This window comes from Carassius gibelio, chromosome A7, assembly GCF_023724105.1.
Source record: "Carassius gibelio isolate Cgi1373 ecotype wild population from Czech Republic chromosome A7, carGib1.2-hapl.c, whole genome shotgun sequence".
NCBI classification, from domain to species: Eukaryota; Metazoa; Chordata; class Actinopteri; order Cypriniformes; family Cyprinidae; genus Carassius; species Carassius gibelio.
In genome coordinates, this window is record NC_068377.1 from 34321837 (window position 1) to 34343696 (window position 21860).

Sequence of the window (21860 nt, forward strand, 5' to 3'; positions counted from 1 at the left end):
ACAGTGCATTCAGGCTATCAATTTAAAAATAATATTTTAAAAAATAGATTTTTTTTTAATAGTAATAATATTACACAATTATTAGTTTTTACTGTAATTTTTGATCAAATAAATGCTGCCTTGGTTTGCATAAGAGACTTTTTAATAAAAAATAAATAAAGTAAAAAAAATAATAATTATTATTCATTTTAAAACAGAAAGTTTTAATTTAAAAAAAATTATAATAAAAAATTATTTTAATAAAAAAAGAACTGTTGTATTATATATAACTTATCCTGTAAATAACAGACTTTATATTTTATTTAAAAATATGTAAGTGTGTAATATGTTGTTTGTCTGAAAGAGTTAAAAATAAAAATTCAAACAACTGACAAAAACAATAAAAATCCCTAATAAAGGCTCATATCTACTGGAGGGAAAATAAAACACGTTTTTTTTTTTTTTTAAACAAGAAAATAATTTATTTCTGGAACACATTAACCATTCTGGTAATAATAAATTATTCGATCACACACCATTGGTTTTCCAAATCAAAAACACACCAGTGATTGAGATATTGTGCTGCATGGGGTTCTGAGGTCATGAAAAATGACATTCAAAAACCAGCCATCAAACACAATAAACCGTGATGAGAATATGGGGCAGAAGAGTAGGAACAGATCTTACAGTGACAATCTCAATGCTTTGTGAATCTTCTCTCTAGATTCTGAAAATAGACTTTTCTTTTTATTAATATACATGGCCTTTCACTTTCCTTTTATAATTCCTACTTGACTGCAGCAAGAAAACATTTTCTCTAAACTCCATTTGACACAATATTATCTTTTTGAGCGATTCATCTCAGTTTGGCTTGGAGAATAAGAGAAGAAAAAAAAAAATCCAAAGCATTATTGCTGATCGTCAAACAAATTAAAGTCCCCAGGTTTCCATAAACCATCAATATATCGTATTTTTACCTTCCAATGTGAGTTTGTTGGTGTTTTCACAAGCAGACGTGGTGATATGATGCAAACATTCACATACACTCGTTTACAAATCATACTTTTGTACATTAGAGAATAAAAATAACATTGAAAGTAATGTAAAACATAACAACAAACAGAAAAATCGTTAACGTTTGTAGAGGATATACAACATAAGCCCGTGTTTTCTGTGCAAAAAGTAAGTGGGAGACATTCAGAAAGGCAAACTGGATCGACATCAGAGATTGAATTTGTGCTGGTGCAAAAGGCCAAAAAGATCCAATCACCGGAAACAGCCGAACACTGACACCCAACTCTTTTAGACTCATGTTTACAACACCTTTCCGCTTTACCTCCACTGACTACAGAGACTAATCGACAAAAAGACCAAACAAAACCTAACAGAGAGGAGCGTGCATTTACATCTGATAACCCACAGGGGGTGCTGATTGGTAAAGACTCTTTCGACACACAGCACACTCCTTTAAGAAGATGCTTCACTTCTGACGGCTGAACACTAATTTTGAAGGCAATTACGTTTGTTAAAATGCACATATTTCACCACATATAACTGAGGGTTTTAGCCAATCAGTGACAATCTGCACTCAGCGGTCACGTATACTAAACATTACACAGGTTATTTATTTTATTTTTTTGGTCATCAAGCTGCTTTTTCCGTTTTTTCCTTTAGAAACGCAAATAATAAATTTAGCATGATGATAAATCAGTAAAGATTATAAAATCTCAATAAAATATGTCCAGAAATGGCAAAGTAATATTTCACCAAAAAAAAAAAATTGTGTTTGTGTAAAAAAAAAAAAAAAAAAAAAAAAAAATTATATATATATATTACACATACACATATATATGGATTAATAAAAAAAAAACAATGATGAATAATATTATTTTTACCAAAAAAAGAGATCTGATCTGTAAGAAATCTGTTACAAAAATTAGAAAAAAGTAGTACGAATTAATGTGGGAAGAAAATTTAATCAGAAAAAATCAAATGTACCCCAAAAAAAAAAAAAAAAAAAAAGGTAAAATATAATATTCTTAAACCAAAAGGCTTTTTTTTTTTTTTTGCAGTGAAATATTACCTGGCCATTTTGTGGCTGCTGGCTTATTATGCCTTGCCTAAAACACCCTGAATCAAATCTAACCGCGCTAAACCAAACTACTGTGTTAAAGGTTTCAGAGGCCTTTGGAAATAACACTTTGGATGTTCCCTTCAAATGTAAACTTATATCTAATATATTTTCCCCTCGGATTACTCTAATGGGTAACAAGAAGAAGATCAGCTCCACTTCAGACCCTCTCAATTCCAAGTGTTAAAGCAACAAATAAATTCATCAAGTTATTGCACAAAACAGCGAAACGGAAATGAACGAGATAAAGAAAAACCCCTAAAACAATACAACAGCACAAAAAAAAACCTTTAAGTAACCAGTTTTCACAGACGTGCACCAGGAAATGCACTCGGGTCTCCCACTGGGTCCCAAATCGACACGTTACACAATCATCTAGATTTATCGCCTTCAATGGTTCTCCACAAACACGAGTCAATACTGCAGCAACAGCGTGTGCTGTTCTCCACAGGAGCAGGATTTGCCGTCTAAAACCGGGTCGTAGTGCTTGTGGGACGGCCCGCAAGTGAGGACAGTCAACACGTTTCGGTAATCACAAGGGATCATCGTCATATAAAAGTGCTAAACAAAAACTGACTGCCTAGGAATGTGACTTGGATTCGACCGACGAGGCTTCATGAGTAATAAAGTTTCTCCTGTCACACTTGAAAAGGTCTAGTTAGGTTTAAAATAAGAGTGACATGAATTCTAGCCTGTGTTTAAACGGTTAACAGACCAAGAACTGAATACAGTAGATTAATATTAAGTAATAATATGCACTCAAACAGCATGCCGGTCATATCTAGAAGCACACAGTGCCTGCATAACACTCACTTCCCAGAAACTCGTGTGTTATGAACAGTAAAATCTGTGTGCCGCTTGGGTGAATCTCACAAAACTGGTCAAAAACATGTCTAGGTTATATTTCAAGCCAAAAACCAATGAGTTCTTTTAGATATCTTATTTTAAGGACCATTACATTTTTTTTTGCATTGTGTCAATGTTGCGATATCTTAAAATAAAACCATTTCATTCCCTATTATATTGTTATATTCAAAAAATATATTGTTATTGAATTATAAACGCTGTGTTATCTGTTGCACTGCCTTTCATTAATGGTGATTTAGATTATTGTATTACAAATAAATGTTTTGAGTGTGCAACATCGTAAAAGCATGATACACAGCTAAAAAAAAAAAGAAAACCCAACGAACAACTGAAAATTTATCAAAAATTACCAAAGAAAAAAAGAAAAGGGGGAAAAATGTGCTTATATTAATGCTGTATATTTGAATAGTCGTCTTTTTGTTTATGCAAAATATTTTCCAATAAATACAAAATTTTTCCCACCGTTTTTGATTTTTGTGAGATTGACCCAGCTCTGCCAGATCTTGTTTTAGCAGTGATAAACTTTCAGTTTTCAGTGTCCTAGTTAGAGAGCAAGAGATACTGATTTTATCTTAACTACAAACTACAGTAAGTCTAAAACGCCGCCTTCGCTACACGGGTGCTTTGATTGTATTTTGGTCAACGAGTGGCATTGTTTTCTCCCTTGGAAAGTCGTTACGATTTATGTAGGTGATAAACCGTGATAAAAAAGAGAAACAAATATTCCCACTGACAGTGAATGCTTGAAGATGGTGGTCCGACCCCTCGTGTGCGTGGTGAAAATGTCCCGTGGAGGTGAAACGGAGACGGGATCGGTTAGGATTTACTGTCTTGGCATTTGGTTTCGATGGAATGGGCGCCTTGACTTAGACACGGGGGTTTCTGTTTCTCCCACTGGCAGATGGTATTGGCGTAGCCCACGATGACCTTGTCCATCCAGGTGAGGGGATGAGGGAACAGCACAGCGCCCTCGAAGAAACCCAGGTGTCCCCCGTGCAGCGTCAGAGCGAAGATCACGTTTTCTTTCTTTTCTGGAAGGTGAAAAAATAAACCAAACAATCTCAGAATTGCGTAACTCAAATACACCTATTATAGAAGTGCGTTTCTACCACTGAAAAAAACAACAACAAAAAAAAATTACAGGTAATTGCAACTTTTTCCTCTTACTAATCTGACTTTTTTTCTATAACTTAACTCACAATTATGGCTCCTTTTCTCTGGATTGTGAGATACGAACTTGGAATTGAGTTATTACCGTATTTTTCGGACTATAAGTCGCACCTAAGTATAAGTCGCATCAGTCCAAGAATACGTCATGACGAGGAAAAAAAACATAAGTCGCACTGGACTATAAGTCGCATTTATTTATAGAACCAAGCACCAACATAAAACATTACCATCTCCAGCCACTAGAGGGCGCTCTATGTCTTCAGTGTAGACTACAGATGCACTGAGAAGTACAGAGCGCCATCTGGCGGCTGTAGACGGTAATGCTTTCTCTTGGTTCATGTCAAATTAATTTTGATAAATAAGTCGCACCTGACTACAAGTTGCAGGACCAGCCAAACTATGAAAAAGTGTGACTTATAGTCCGGAAAATACGGGTAAGTCCAATTCTGAGGGGGAGTTTTTTCTCAAAATTGCAATTACAATTCTGATTCAATAACTCACAATTTTGAAAGCATTCAACTTGTGTTTGTTATTAAAAGTAAAACTAACATTTTTTTTTTGTTATCTGAAATAAAGATGGACTAAAGCTACAAAAAAAAAAAAAAAAGGATATAAAAATTAAAAGTTACATTAAAAAAATAAAAAAAATACAAATACTAATACAAATGTCAAAGCACAATAAAAAAGTGGAGGGAAGTGAATTACTTGTTTACTGTCATTGATCTTCTATCTGATAGCGGTGCAAATATATATTAAGAGCTACAGCAAGATCTACCATTTTTACTATTGCAAAATATATATTGTCACACCGCCAAGCCTTGGTCTATTGCATCAGATTGCTACACTTCCTTAAAAATCTTTACAACAATACTGAGCCCCATCACACTAACATAAAAAACCCCTCAGGTCTCCACCGCACACAACACGCTGACGTCCTGACACACTGTGTTTTAATACTCCCCTAGTTCTGACCATTAGAGTCATACAGTTAAGAGTTTGTCATTATGACTCGACACATTATGACTTTATATATATATATATATCGTATGTTAAAACAAACAAGAGATCTCATGCATGTCTAGTTGGGCCTCTGGAGGAATTATGGGTGTTTCTGGAACATGAGGTCATTGTCTAATTAAAGATCAGTGTGGAAATATACTGAAGGCGTGCTGAAGTGGTAAGAGAAGCCGTGAGAAAAGACTACTAGAAAAATACAGCCTTTTTTTGGTTTCAAATGGAAAAAAGTACTATTAGGTGGTGTGTTTGAGGCAAACAACACTTTCACTATTGCTCATACTGTACTTAAGGTTAGAAATCCGAACAAACTCCAGCCATGCAGCTCCATGCAATCACATATCAGTTTATGCATTCGTGTATTTTAATTATTTCATTAAAAAGTCATTTATTTATTTATTTCAGTCTATTACTTTATGATCTTTTTCATAAATAATAGATGGTGTCACTGTCAAGCACCACCAGGCAGCAATGATTCTTTTGTATAATGCACTCCCCGTCTCTTTACCTGCGAGTGTGCGAGGGATGGTGAGCAGTGAGTTGTGCACGAGCGGATCGTCACCAGAGTTCACCAGCAGCAGAGGCACATTTATCTGCAACACAGAGAGAGGAACTGGAGTCATAAACAGGATGCCACCACACAGTATTTCCTTATTTCACTAAATCGCATTATTATTTTACTCACATTATGAATGTAATGAACACAGCTCTCCTTCTCGTAGTACTCCTTCAGAGAGTTGTGCCCATGGAATTTTCTAGAAAACAAATTGACAACTTGCTATTACTAGGAATATACTAACGTACATCATGTGGACACCTTTCTGCTGAAATAGCATGTAAAAAGCCATTCCCACTAAAAATAAATATTTTTATTTATTTAATACATTTCCATAAGACATGACCTTTGGAAAGCACTTTATTTTAAAGTTTCCTTGTTACTATTCTAATAACAATTAATTATGCATAAATAAATGCAAGTAACCCTAATCCTAACCATATAGTAAGTAAATGTAGATAGTAAATATTACTCAGTACTTAAATGTATAATTACACTGTAACAAGGACACCTTGAATTAAAGTGAAACTTGACTTTTTTTTTTTTTTACTGTTAAAAATGTATTTATTAAGTTAATGCATCGTTCATTCTGACTTCATGTCAGTTACAGGGTTATTATCATTAACTAGCATCACAAAAAAACAGAAATTAAATGCATGTTAACTGAAGTAAAACAAAATAACATATTTTGTTTCAGCCAATTGACAAAATAACATTTTAAATTTTATTAGTTTAACTAAATAAAAAGAAAGAAATATTAAAGGAACTGAAACTGGATAGAATAATAAAAAAGGAATAAAAAAATAATAATAATAATAAAGAAATAAAAAAATATATCTATGTAATATAATATAATATAATATAATATATATATATATATATATATATATATATATATATATATATATATATATATATATATATATATATATATATATATTGTATAAGTCACAAACATGTAGCAATCTCCCTGCACTCACCTCATGATGTTGTCATCGATCTGCATGAGAGATGTGGCAGTGTAAAGCCGGCTCAGATCCGTGTCCACCATTTTAGTGGAGCCCACGCCGAATAATACGCTCCTGTTGAAGCACAACACAACATTCAGCTGAATCTGTTAAACTGACAGCTCCATGGTTTGTTTTATATCCTCTTACCACCCAGAGGAGAGTGAATCTATCTTGTTTGTGTGTCATCAGAGACAGCACTACTGTTAGTTATTCTGAGATCTCCTCATGGTTTGATCGCAAAAGAAGTGATGAGCTCAAAACAGAACGGTTTCAGAAGAAGAGCGGATATCACAGCCAGCCGCTCGACACGTCTGTCAGATTCACACTGAGTGAGGACGAGATCAACTGTACCTGTGAGACAAAATGATCTTCTTCATGTTGTCGGCCATCAGGAAGTTATAGAAACGACGGCACTGGTCCCACTGCAGAAACGTCTCCTGAGCCCTGAAACACACACACACACACACACACACACACACACACAAAATGAGTTTTCAATGCTATTCACACTACGTAAAATTTTCATATTTTTATTGTTTGTAATGTTATGAAGACTAAATTGACTATAAATTAAAAAAAAAGCTATATATACACTTACTGAACAATATCTTTACATTTATAAAAAAATATATAAATAATTGTATTAAATAAAACAATTCTATTAAGAGGTTCTTGCATATAATATTCAGAACTGCATAATATATAACTAATATTATTAATTGTTCCACATAAAAAAAAAAAATGTAATTCATTATCAAGCTGTTCCTGACCATTTTTCAGTGTCTCTCTCCCTGAAGACTTCTATACATCATTATCTATCAAACAATCTATCTATCTATCTATCTATCTATCTATATATATATATATATATATATATAGAGAGAGAGAGAGAGAGAGAGAGAGAGAGCGAGAGAGAGAGAGAGCGAGAGAGAGAGCGAGCGAGAGAGAGCGATCGAGAGAGAGAGAGAGCGAGCGAGCGAGAGAGAGCGAGCGAGAGAGAGAGAGAGAGAGAGAGCGAGAGAGAGAGAGAGAGAGAGAGAGAGAGAGAGCGAGAGAGAGAGAGAGAGAGAGAGCGAGAGAGAGAGAGAGCGAGTCATGCATTGCAAAAAAGTTTTTAGGGGAAGAGAGAAAATGGCCATGAAAAACTAAATTAATGTATATGTTAAAATATCAAAAATATAAAAAGTATAACATGCATGAGCACTTTAATATCATTTCCATCCAGCTAAATTGATAAGGTGCATTAAAGGGGATCTTGAATATAATAATCTGTCAGATAATCAGTCTGAGCAGATCAGCCGAGGTATTACAGACACAGTAATCCTGTCTGAAGGCAGAGCTGGACTGTTCGACAGCACGCTGATGCCGGTGCCAAGTGTGTCGACCTGCTGCCGAAAACCCCAGCAGAGACAACAACAAGGTGTGGCTTCAGAGTCACCCAAGCCCAAACACGTCCACCGCATTCCAGAGCTGCTTCATCACATGCTTATTCACTGATGTCAGGCTGAGCTGGTCCCATGTTTAGTGGGAGGAGCTGCTGCTCTGGTGCTATTTCAACACTGACATCTTTACACACAGTGTGCAATCACTTTTTTTTTGGCTCTGCCGGATAGGTCAAATCAGATTTACATATCTCAAAAACTTATCTACTGTACAATAAACTAATATATGATGAAAGTACTTTGGCATTGGTCTAATAGCCTGTATACAGACTGATACTGAATGCTTATTACATAGAGCTCATTAGATAGGCCTAGACTCTATTTGGTGCAAGATAAAACTACTATAAAATAGCCTACTGTTGCTATAGTTAACCCTTCAGGTTCACTCTTCACGACTTGGTGACTCTATTTGGTGCAAGATAAAACTTACCAGACTGAGTTTTTAGAAAGACCATTACAATATTTGAGGTCAGTAAGTTGTTTTTATTTTTTAGAAGAAGTCTACAAACGGTTAGGCATTCAAATGTTTGTGTAAGCCAGTGGTTCCCAACCTTTTTCAACTCGCGGCCCACACAACCAAACACATATGTTTGCGCGGCCCACTTCAAAAAAATTAACTGACCCCGCTATTGTTGGGTTAATAACTTAGTACTCAGAAGCTAGATTTTAAACTGTATTTATTGAATAAACTAGGGCTGTGCGATATGGACAAAAAAAAAAAAAAAAAAAAAAACTATCGCGATTTTTTGATCAATTTTGCAATTGTGCTTTTACAGTCATAAATGCATTCAGGATTAATTTGAAACATATTTCCAAAAGAAAACCAATCAGAGCTTTATCAAAAAGTTGTAACATCTCTAGAACAGACATAAGTCAAAATTATCACTATAGTGAAGATGTAAAAAATGTATAGACTTGTGGCAAAAAAAAATAAATAAAAAAAAAATCCTGTATACAGGGACTTTTTTTTCTTTTTTGCCATGCATTGTTCATAGAGCTCATTAATTGTAGCGGTGCCTCAGGTGTTTGCAATGTGTATACAGTATGTGTATGCGGTCAGCAGTGAGAGCGCATAAATATAACGCGAAAGCACATTAAAATAATGCACGAGTGCGAATCTCTCTGTTCGCAGCAGATTTCCTTTGCTCTGTCACAAAACCGGTCGTGCTTGCTCAGATACACACAGGTTGAAAACCACTGGTGTAAGCCATTCATCTGTGCAGCTCTGATGGAGGAACGTATTGAAAAAGTTGATAAATGACTGATATCAGCATCCTAGGTGTCAAGCTTTATAACTTTTGTTACTCTACACTTCCAATCAAATGTTTGGGATCAGAAGGATGTTTTTTTTTTTTTATGTTTTTGAAATAAGTGTCTTATGCTCACCAAGGTGGCTTTTATTTCACCAAAAACAGTAATACTGTCAAAAATCATTATTGTATTTGAATATATGTTACAATGTAATTCATATCTTAAAGCTTAATCTTCAGCATCATTCCTCCAGTCTTCAGTGTCACATGATCCTTCAGAAATCATTATGATATACTTACTGATTTGCTGCTCAAGAAACATTAATTATCATTAACAATAATAATATTATCAATGATGCAAAACCGTTTATTAACCATTATTTATTTATTTTCTGCATTCTCTGATGAATAGAAAGTTGGAAATATAAATATTCTGTAACATATTATAAATGTCTTTAATGTCACTCTTGATCAATGTAACGCATCTTGCTGAATAAAAATAAATAAATAAAAATGTTTGAATTGCATATAACTTTTGTAGCCAATTAAAATTGAAGCGCACCTCATTGACTTTGTTGAAATAGAGGTGCTTCGCACATTTGACTTCCTCTGGGAGGATTTAAACATGCGCTAGAAATCCGCAGACTTTTTATGCTGTTCCATTAGAGAAGCACTATTTTAGCTAACAGGGATATGCTTATACAAATGTGCAAACAGAGTGTGTTTACTTTGCACGAGTTTCATGCAACATGCAAATGTCAAGTGGAGGAAACAGGTGGACATCTGTGCCTTTTATAATCACTAACTGCAATAAACACACTGTCAGTTCTTATCTAGAGTACAGGCGGAGTCCACTGACAGTAGTGACGAAATGGTCCACCCAAAGCAACCTGGCGACATTCTTTATTTGGGTAGTACGCCCAACCCTTCATGGATCTGTCCCACACCCTCTGGAGCTACATCAGGTGTCATGTATTCTGTCTGAGAACAGAGCGGCTCACCTCAGTGCACTGTAGCCCTGGCACACGCTCACACAACACAGAACCCGCTCCTGGTTGGTACGGTTCTCTCCCAGGAACTTGCACACGATATTCCCCCCAAGACTGAAGCCCACCACGATAAGTTTGGTCTGGAGATACGTCTTTTTGATGAAGCCCACCATTGCTGCAAACTCCCATGTACAGCCTGCGGAGAGAAGCAAACAAAAAAACCTTCATTTTGCCACTATCTACAACAAAATATGAAGTTGACTAGTCACAAAAACTGACCTGTTTAGCATTATAAAATTAAGATTTACATCTATAAAATCTGATAAAATAAAATCTGCTAGAATAAACTGAATAAATTAATAAATTAATAAATAATAAATAAAATTAAGGCAAACAGCACAGATTTATGTATTGACAGTAAATCTATGGCTTTAGGATCTCAAAGGTGCAATTAGAAAGGCCAAAAACATAACTTTTATTATTTTTTATGACCATGCATATTATTTGCACAATTCTCAAACACTATAAAAGCTCAAATTCATATTAAATCTGGTAAAATATAAAAAATAAAACCTGATAAAATATAAAATAGCATCTGATAAAATAAAACCAGATTACATTTAAAAGTAATTAACAGGCTAAAATAAAATAAAAACTGAAAATACAATAAATAAAGACTTAAAATTAAATTAAATTAAAGCAGACAGCAAACATCACAGTATTGATTGCACAAATGTATGTATAGGATCACAAAGGTATTAAATTATGACCAAAATTTAAATAAAATTTACATAAAAAAATATGCTTATTTTATATAGGCATGCATGGATTACTGCTTTATTGAATGAACTGAAAAGTGTCTGATTAATCACTATTTCCCTCTAGAAATATGAAGTTTCCTGAATGAACACTTTTGCATCGTCTCGTACCGTAGGTGAACATGCGAGGGGAGGTAAGCTCAATGTTCGGCAAGGCCCCGAGGTGATTGAGCACAGCACAGCGGTAGCCCTGTTTCTGTGAATAATCCACGAACGTGCGGATATAGTGCTTCTCACTGTGGTTCCCAATGCCAGGACAGATGACCATGGTGACGTCCTCTGTCAAACCAACACAAAATATTACAGCACTTGCGATGGAAGCTATTTCACATCTAGACAAATATATGCAAATGTATGCGGACAGATGTTTGAGTTGCTCAACATTATCATACTGTTTAGCTTTTCTTTTCCAGATAATGTGTCACAATATTAGCTCAGAGCAAACAAATGCAAAATACACTGAATAATAACATAGCTGCTGCAAAAATTTACTTTCAAACCCATTGACATTGTAATGAAACCGATGCAGGTATTTATTTTACAATTACATTTTTTGTATGGTGCTTTGTTCATTTTTTCTTCTGTGCTGTTTTTATATCAAAATCAGCTCTTAAAAACATTTGTTAATCCAAATTAATAAAATGTCATAATTGCCACTAATAATTGTAATTTTAAATGTGACATCTTTCTTTAATCCTTTTTTTTTTAAATGGAAAATTCAGTCTTAACCAAAAAGGTACGGAAGCTTTATTCTGCCACAAATTTAATAAATAATAATAAATAAATAAATAAATAAATAATAATAATAATTAAATAAATATATATATATAAAAAAAAAATATATATATATAAAAAAAAAAAAAATATATATATATATATATATATATATATATATATATATATATATATATATATATATATATATATATATATATATATATATATATATATATATATATACACACACATTTATATTAGTTTCTCTCACTATTCAGAATTTTTCCTCAGAATTTTGAATCCTGAAATTCAGATTTTTATCCCCCCTCAGAATTCTACATGATTCCTTTTTTTTTCACCATGGAATAAGAAAATAAAAAAGGTATTTGTGAGTTTATATATTAAACTTACATTTTACTGTAATATTAAAATAATCAACTTAAATAAAACTTAAATAATATAAACTTAAATATAAAATGTAATATTTATATATTAAACTAGATCTACATCTACAGTTTATATCTCACAACTGCGATAAAAACAGTTCTGATTTTTAAGATATAAAATTTACGAGAATAAAGAATTGCAAAATAAAAAGTCTTATGTTATCTTTATTATATTTTTATTCCCTATTGGAAATAAGCTTCCATGAAAAGGTCACCTGACCTAGATAAGTTCATCACAAAGATAAGCATTGCTGTAATTAATACCCCTTCTTCAGAATGATGATGAAGCAAGCTATTTATATGTCAATGACACTTCCTCTTTGATCCTGAATGCTAGACTCTCCTAGAATCAGGAGTGTAGTGTTACGGTCCTGCTCAGGCTAAATAAACCCAACTACGTGGCACTGACCTCCGGACTGATGACCCGCCAGCGGTTCAAAGAGGTCAAAGGTTGCCGTGGCTCCGTCCTGCATGGGCAGATATTTGCGCAGGCCGAACGGGTGTGGTGCACTGACCCGACCCAACTTTCCATAGAGGGCCGTCTGCAGATGACCACTTTTACCCCAGAGTAGAGGAGGAATGTACCTAGAATATGAAACACAATCTCAGATTTATAAAGTGTTACATGATTTGCACTAAAAATGTACTTCAAAAAGACCCATTGGAAAATACTGAAGAAGCCTTATTTTTTATCATATTCACCATTGGCATATAATGCATTGAGGGTTGCTAAAGTTAACAGATTTTACTAATAAATATACCAATCTCTGTGAAAAATAAAACAAAATGATGATGCTACCATCTTTCTAAAGTTATTGACTTCTCCCATAATTTGGCTCCAAATCTCCAATTGCCATTTTGACCTCCTACAAAACAGTGGATTACTCCGTATATATTCATTCATGGCATTTAATATTTTGGCTTTTATCACGATTTATGTTCATTAAAATAATGCTTCTAGGTTCACGTTTCATCTAAATGAAACACAGAGTGTGCATATTTTTCTGATGTTTATGAACCATTAGTATAGCGGCCCACAGGTTTGTCTCTGGGTCAAGTCACATTACTGCTGACTCCATGCATCATCGCACAGGTGCATGTGCTGTTGTGTAATAGCCCTGCCTACCAATTAGACTTTAACCAATGACACACTGACCCTTCGCTAAGCTTGTGGGTTGCTAGGTCTCATAGGAATGAACTGAACATTAGACATTACTAGACATTGAAGCCCAAACACTGGAACAAACACTGATAGTAAGAAGAATATCAGAATGATTTCTGAAGCATCATGTGACACTGAACACTGGAGGAATAATGCAATTAAACAATTTTTAATTAATTTAACAATTTTAATCAATATTTCACAATGCTACAGATTTGACTTATTTTGATCAAATAAATGCAGCCTTGGTGAGTGTAAAAGACTTATTTCAAAAGCATAAAAATAAACGGATGGCAACACATCAATATTTCCTAGTTTATAACGAAGTTCATTTAAATTTTTTTTAAAAGGACACAGATTAACATGCATCTTATTTGGGTACATTGAATCACTTCACACTCATTTTATTATGGATAATTTCTGTAAAATGCATATTGGCATTCTACATACATTCAAGGATAAAAATTTGTTTTTAAGTTGTGAGAAACATTTTATTGAGAAACTAATTCTTGATTATTTAATATTAAACAGAAAATGCTTCTTGAACTGTTCTTTAATCTGAGAATTTTTTCTTTCTAGAATATCGCAGTGAGATTTATACCTTTCTGAATATGATCACTCAAGACCCAACTTTGCTCAGTATCAGTACGAGGCAAAATTCTAGAACATCACTGTCTGAGGACAAAACTTCCTGGAATATGGAGACTTTTCACTGTTTTGAGAGATTAAAATTCTAGAACACAGGAATGCAACTTTGTTCTAAAATGGTTAACTTCTCAGAACATCACTATTTTGAGCTGTTAACATTCCATGACATTCTCTTTCACTGGCAACTGCCTAATCAACTTGTCCACCTCTGCTCTGCTAACTAAAGGCATCCAGACCACTTAAGGAATGCTCGTTTGCACAAAGTGAGCCAGCAGTAAACAAAGTTCCCTTCTCACGGTCACTGGGATCTATTGCACACCTCCTGAAGTATTACATAACATGCTCTCACGATGTAGCCTCAAGCATCGCTACATAACCACTGACTATTATATGTGATTATCCCTAAAATACCGGTTATGAGAGGCTAGCAATGAAAGCCGGGGCTGGTTTAATCTGCTCACAATGACACGGTCAAATGAGACGAGTTAAGGATCAGCACAGAGAGCTTTACCAGAAAGAAACAAGTCATTTGAGGTGAGCGGACTTCAGAAAACCCTAGAGGAGATAAATTAAGCAAAACACACTTCCACACAATCCAGACTCGCTTTAAATAACCAGGTGCATCTCTGGAATGTCGACAATGTTGACGCGTCGCTTAACGAACAACAGAACGAACTAGAAACAGGCTTTCTTTGTTCCTCGTACTGCATCTTTGACTGAGCTGCAGTCATCCGCAAGCATCAAAGATGAAAAAACTCAACTAAAAGGAAGGAAGCATGCAGCGGCGCAGCCACGTTGGCGTGACACGCCTAAAAATGTTCCAAAGTCCAGACCCACAATGCAACATCACAGGCATGAGCGACTAATATCAATGCTTGACTAAATAACCTCTAGATCTACAAAGTCGGAACCCTCCGAAACGCTTGTTTTCTCAAAAGGCGTTTAACTGGAAAATCCTCCGGCATAATAAACATGGGAAAAGTTCATTGTGCCACCGAGGAGATAAGGATAAGTACGGACAATGGGCTGAGTTTGGTCCACTGATCTCTTTGCACCTAGTGAAGTAGCTGTACCGGAAAATAATGATTGCATAACCAGCCGGGAGTCACTCTGAGTTACAAAAAAGGCGATGTGCATCGGACATATGTGATGCATATCGCAACCACTGAGGTCAATGTGTGCAGATGACATGTTTCTTATTTTAACTGCAGATTGTGATCTAATACAACAAAATGGACGAGGAGTTGAAACCAAGAATAACAATGGCTTGATAAATTTGCCATTTAAGTGTATTACACACTATACAATGGCAGTGCAGGTATACAAACTTTTCTGTAGATTACTGGAAAGGCACGCTTCGTCTTGGCTTCAAGAGTAAATGGTATATTAACCATAAGTTGTTAACTTACAGCTAAAAATAAACCCTTGATGCATCACCTCACTGTTCTCTTAAACTGTTGTGGTGCAATTGAAGCATGAAAATGACTGCATTTCATGAGAAAAGTTTGTATACTAAACACCTTCCAAAAATGCCTGATGCATTCTCACGAAAGCATTGATCGGCGTGCATTTTACATTTAATGCACACTGCAGCAAACAAGACTGTATGGTTTATTTCACTGATAAAATGACCTTATTGAGTTTGAATGCTTAAACTTTGTGTTTGAGAGCGATGGTAAACACGGTGCTGTGGTAATGAAACCTTACTCAAAAATGTGATTTCTGATATTTACAAACTTCCTTCAGAAGTGTCTTAACTGCAGCTGAACCACAACCGAACTCATGCAACATTACTCATTCTGTGTGAGGAACAATGCTGTCTTCTCTTTTCCCTACTTTGTATCATAGTTTAGGTGGTTACACCTTTATAAAATATTTTTATAAAGTACTGTATTATAGCTCAGTCTTGTGAACTAAAACTATTTAAAATTGTTTTGCTAATTGAAATAAAGCCGAAATATAAATGTTAAAACTAAAAAACTAAAAAATAAACGTGTTGAAAATAAAGAAATGCTACAGTTTAGGTTTTAAAAATAATAAAATTGAAAAAAGAAATATAAAGTGTTGACAAAATTACAAAATTTAAATTATGACAAAATTACAAAACATTAAAGCCAGTTCAAATTATGAATGCATCTAATAAATAATATGCATGGTTCTTTGATACAAAAGTGGTACTGATTACAATATTCATATAGCATGGTTTTTACATGGTAGTCTAAAGTAATTCAAAGAACACTGGTTTTATTTTAATACATGCCTAAAACAATCATGGCATTAATAAAGCTTAAAATAACTGTTAAATATAGATTTTCTGTTTTCCATTTCAAAATATTTTAAAATATAGTTTATTCCTATGATAACAAAGCTGAATTTTCAGCATCATTACTCCAGTTTCCTTAGGAAATTATGCATGCTTTAGACTCAGCAACTATGTGCTTAAATCAGCGCAGCTTCAGGAACAGAGATGTGGTTTACTCCGTAGACACGGTGAGTGCAGTGAAATGATCATCTAAAGAGTCACACTCACTCTTTGGTCAGAATAGGACAGGACTTGAGCAGGAAGAGGTTAAGTGCTGTATCCTGGTAAGTGAGGTCCGGCGGAGCGGTGGGACTTTTCAAGTTTAGACACCGGACGATGACGTAGAGAACCGTGGCCACCGCCGCCAACTTCATGCCGTCAAACATGGCTGGCATCTCCGGCGCCACCGTGTACACCTCCGATTCATGAGGGTTCATATCTGCGCTGATAATAAACAATAACAGATGACTAGAACCTAGAACTGTTCGTTTGGTTGTGTTTGACGCCATGTCGGCTTCCGTGGCTATTTTCAAGGTGAGAAAAGCATTAAGCATTAACAAGCATAAATACAGGCACGATAAAGCATAAACAAGGAAATCAAGAAGGTGATCTGAACCCAGAAACTGATGTAATCACTTACTTCGTAGGTGTTCTCGTATTCTCTGACGAAGACTGAGGATGTTATTGGTGTGGACTGTAGCTCACAGTGATCTGGTCAATTTCTTTGAGGAAGGGAAAAAAGGAAGGGTTACACGTATCAGAAACAAAAAGAGGAGATAAGGTTGATTACGTATACTATCAGTGTCAAGTTGAGTAACAAGCACATGTTAATTACGTAACTACCAGCTCTCTGCATTTTAAATGAATATTTCCACCCAATGTTTATATTCGGTGTCAACTCAACTAGAGGTCCCCGGCTCAAACTGACGATTTTGTTAATAGTTTTTCTGGTGAAAGAAATACCTGGATTAAAAAGAAACCCAAAATATTAAATGTCATGGATGTATATTTTCTGAATAATCCACTATTTTGTAGAGGGGGGTCAAAATGAGGACTTCACCTGGGATTTCAAGACAAATGTTTTGAAAGATGAGAGTATCATTGTGTAATTTTCACACAGAGATTGGTAGGTCTATTAGCAGTATCCGTTTGTTTTTTCCTTTTTAAAAGAAAAGAAGAATCATCTTTATGCAAAATAAATCACATTTGGTTTTTGACCACTGGAAGCGTGTGCAATTTACTCCTGGAGTCATACTGAAACTGCAATATCTCTGGAAATGAACCATACGGGGCTTTAAAAAATGAAGACACCAAAAGGAAAGTTTGTTAAGACCCAACATCTCAAAAGCCATTAAGATATCTTTAAAAGCTCTTAAGTTACAGGAACGCAAACTTTGGAGAAAAACGTTTAAATGGTCACCATTGGCACATAATAAAACAAAGATCGCTGAAGTCAACAGATTCTACTAACAGACCTACCAATCTCTGTGAAAAAATAACATTTTATGTAATAACAATAATCATTATATGGAAAAGAGAAGTAATCATGTAATACATTTAATAGAAGTGAATGGTGACTACAGCTCAGGGTTATAATAGTTAACTAGAACTCAAACTAAAAGCATTAAAACATTTTTATTATTCAAAATAATAGAAACATTAACTGAGGGAACATAAAATGTGTGTGTAAGTGTATGTATATATATACACAGTACAGACCAAAAGTTTGGAAACATTACTATTTTTAATGTTTTTGAAAGAAGTTTCTTCTGCTCATCAAGCCTGCATTTGTTTGATCAAAAATACAGAAACTGTAATATTGTGAAATATTATTACAACTTAAAATAATAGTTTTCTATTTGAATATACTTTTTTAAAATAATTTATTCCCGTGATGCAGAGCTGAATTTTCAGCATCATTCCTCCAGCCTTCAGTGTCACATGTAACATCAGTCGATCACATGATCATTTAGAAATCATTCTAATATTCTGATTTATTATGAGTGTTGGAAACACTTCTGCTGTCGAATATATTTGATCAATAAAAGGTTCAAAAGAACTGCATTTATTAAAAATAAAAAAAATTCTAATAATATATATTCTAATAATATATTTTCTTTACTATAACTTTTTATCAATTTAACACATCCTTGCTGAATAAAATAATTGATTTTATAAAAAAAAAAAAGAAAAAAAAAATTACTGACCCCAAATTACTGACAAGTAGTGTATATTGTTATTACAAAATATTTATATTTTAAAAACATAGCTTCTTTTTTTTTACTTTTTATTCATCAAAGTATCCTAAAAAAAGTATCACATGTTCTGAAAAAATATGAAGCAGCAGAACTGTTTCCAACTTTGATAATGAATCATCATGTTAGAATGATTTCTAAAGGATCATGTGATAATTATCCTAAAAATTCAGATTTGCATCACAGAAATAAATGATAATTTAAAGTATAATACATTTAAAAACAATTATTTTAAGTTGTAATTATATTTCACACTATTACTGTTTTTATTTTTTTATTTATTTTTTTTTTTTGATCAAATAAATGCAGGCTTGATGAGCAGAAGAAACTTCTTTCAAAAACATTACAAATAGTAATGTTTCCAAACTTTTGGTCTGTACTGTGTGTGTACACACACACACACACACACACACACACACACATTTCAGCTAGTTGCCAAAACGAAAATTCTTATTTTCATTTAGGTTAACTTTATGTACTAAAGTAACTAAACTAAAAACTATACAGACCATAAAAAACTAATAAAAATGAATAAAATAAAATATAAAAGATAAAACCTTAGCTAGATAAAAAACGAAAATGGAAACTATAAATATACAATCTTATTTTAAATATTTAGAAAACTATAATAGTATCACACTGATACTAAAATAACTTGGCCATGGGTGTCAAGCAAGATTTGAGCTGATTATTGGCTTTAATCTCATTATATGTCTTCAAAAGATATTCTACAGGTCTGAAAGACATCAATGACTCACTCTCCTCAAATGATCCCAATAATGACATTAATGTGTGAGATGAGGACTTGAGCATTTACAACATTTAAGTGTTAAATCTTACTTATGCTTCTAAATAAAGTGGACGTTTATGATAATCCTTTTAGAGTGCTAAATTAATTTAAAAGAAATTTCTTGATTTTAATGAGATAATGTGAAGGCATGGCAGTGTACATGATCCAGCTCTGTTAACTAGAGTGGACTTCAATTTTTAATTGTGAGGAAATGCACCTGTCAACTTGATTCCCTCAGACCATGCTCATTTCTGTCTTAACATTCATGAAGTTCAATGGACTACATGTGAATTTTGTCCCCTAATTTAATGAGGAAGACTGGATTTCTTTTAGATCCATTCTTGAGGTTGTGATTTGTGAAATGAATCTGAATCAATGAAATTAATGTAATCAAACAGTATAAAGCAATTACAGTCAACATCATTCACTGATCAAAGAGAACCCAAATTTGGTGTGTCATTCCACATTTACATAGACTTTTGTTTTAGTTTATCAACAAACATGATTACATAATGCTTAATAAGCCAGTAGTTAATATTTTAAAATGTCAGCATCGTGAAACATGGATTTGTATAATGTTCATAAATGCATGCAAGTTATGTTTAAATACAGAGATATTGTATATGCAATAGATTAGAGGCAATACATAATGTGTGTAACAATTTGAGAGATGCTCTTGAAACAAAAAAATTAATAAAAATAAAAGTCTGGGGCATTTTTCACTCCAAAATCAACTGGAAAGTAATATATAGAAAATTTAATTTTTAGCATCAATTAGACAGTTTTATAGGTTTTATTAATATTTTAAATGTTTTTATGTTTTAGTTAAAGGCTTAGTGATTTTGTTGTGCTTTTATTTCATGTCCTTCAATTCTTCGTATTGTAATTCAGTTAAGATTTTTTTTATTTAAAGTAAAAAAAATAAAATCTGGTTTTGGTTCATTTTAACTATAATGAACCCTCTTTAGGATTATAATATATATATATATATATATATATATATATATATATATATGTGTATATATATATATATATATATATATATATATACACATATATATATATATACATATACATATATATATATACATATACATACACACACAAATACACAATTTAAACTTTATCTCTATGCATCGTTGTAGCATTAGTTATATTGCTTTACACCAATTTTAAAATCATTGTATAACAGTATTAATTTCCTGTAGTAGAGTAATAAAATTGCCATGTCATAAGTCTGACCATTACAAATAATAGAAATACTACAAGTGATTCAAGGTTGGATTAGAATAATGAAAACGGAGGGATAATATCTGTATTAATGTAATGTCATAATGACAAATATCTCAATGGAACCAAAGCAGATTTGTGCATAAAAAAAAAAATCTGGGCATGCTCTTGACAGGTTTCAGAAAAATGACCTATGGGCATATGATTATATCTACTGATAATGATCATAAATGATCAAGGCGTTAGATACCAACAGTGTTATTAAAGTAAAGCATGTAAACACATCTCATGATGGTGTTTTGATTCGTGACGGTGTGTGGTGTGTGTCCTGCAGAATAAGGCCCAGCATCTGCCTTTACTTCAAAACACCTTCAAATATTGATATATCCTCTTGTTATTAGATCTAAAAACAGTGTGGATATACATGCATTGGGAAAACAAGTGTGTTGCAGATGTCAACAGGGAAAACCAGGACTCATCTAGTCATCGTTTACACTTATATTAGTGTGACAACAACGACACATAATACAATTATCTACTTAAGACATAGAGAATGAATTGTAAATTTGGTTAAAACTAGCATAACATCCCTTTAAAACTCAGAATAGACATGAAAAGAGACGACACCCCTACACAGACACAAGTCAAAAATATTAATAAATAAATAAAAAACGCATCGACTCATCATACCTCGTTCCCCAATCGATCCCAAACCTCTCCGTTTCCCTGTATCGGTCAGATGTAGAGGAGTGTGTTTTTATTTAGCCTTGCATTATCCGTGCTTTTTTCTGGTATTTTCTTCTCTCCTTGTCTCATCTACAGATAGACACAGACGCAACAGCATTTCCTGCTTTACACGAGCTCATTTACATACCGCGCTCCCTATTGGCTAATACGGACTGTTGCGTCATGGGGCACCGCCTCTTTTTTTATAACAGCCCTTCGAAGGCACGTTGCAGCAGCGTGAGAAACATGTTCTGGATGAAACACGGAAAATGGTCGCACTTGCAATTATACGCCTCTGGTGTAAATAAGAATAATACTGGTGATAACGATAATGTAATCTAGACATGGATATTAAATT

The 21860-nt window shown here is 33.7% G+C and overlaps 1 protein-coding gene across 2 annotated transcripts; it reads right to left on the reverse strand.

The window, feature by feature from the left end:
- Positions 1 to 430: 430 nt before the first annotated feature.
- On the reverse strand, positions 431 to 21652 carry LOC128017348 (monoacylglycerol lipase ABHD2-like). 2 transcript variants are annotated; one of them, XM_052602701.1, is made up of 11 exons: positions 21467 to 21652; positions 17142 to 17223; positions 16730 to 16945; positions 12799 to 12974; positions 11338 to 11505; positions 10421 to 10604; positions 7079 to 7171; positions 6698 to 6799; positions 5847 to 5916; positions 5670 to 5754; positions 431 to 4008 (listed from the first exon to the last, which is right to left on the reverse strand). In XM_052602701.1, exons 3-11 carry the CDS (start codon positions 16936 to 16938, stop codon positions 3794 to 3796), a joined length of 1302 nt encoding a protein of 433 aa, XP_052458661.1. In that variant the 5' UTR covers positions 16939 to 16945; positions 17142 to 17223; positions 21467 to 21652; the 3' UTR covers positions 431 to 3793. The 2 variants fall into 2 exon arrangements, with proteins under 2 accessions (XP_052458661.1, XP_052458662.1); XM_052602702.1 differs by having other exon boundaries at positions 16730 to 16940; positions 21467 to 21632.
- Between the last annotated feature and the right edge of the window lie 208 nt (positions 21653 to 21860).

Bases quoted from the DNA above. Each gene is read 5' to 3' on its own strand.
- LOC128017348 (XM_052602701.1), bottom strand. From the start codon at position 16,938: ATGAACCCTCATGAATCGGAGGTGTACACGGTGGCGCCGGAGATGCCA. The intron at 7,172-10,420 runs GTGAGCCGCTCT...TGTGTGTTTCAG, and splicing joins CAGGGCTACAGTGCACTGAG to GGCTCAGGAGACGTTTCTGC. The intron at 5,917-6,697 runs GTGAGTGCAGGG...TTTGTTTTCTAG, and splicing joins ATCGATGACAACATCATGAG to AAAATTCCATGGGCACAACT.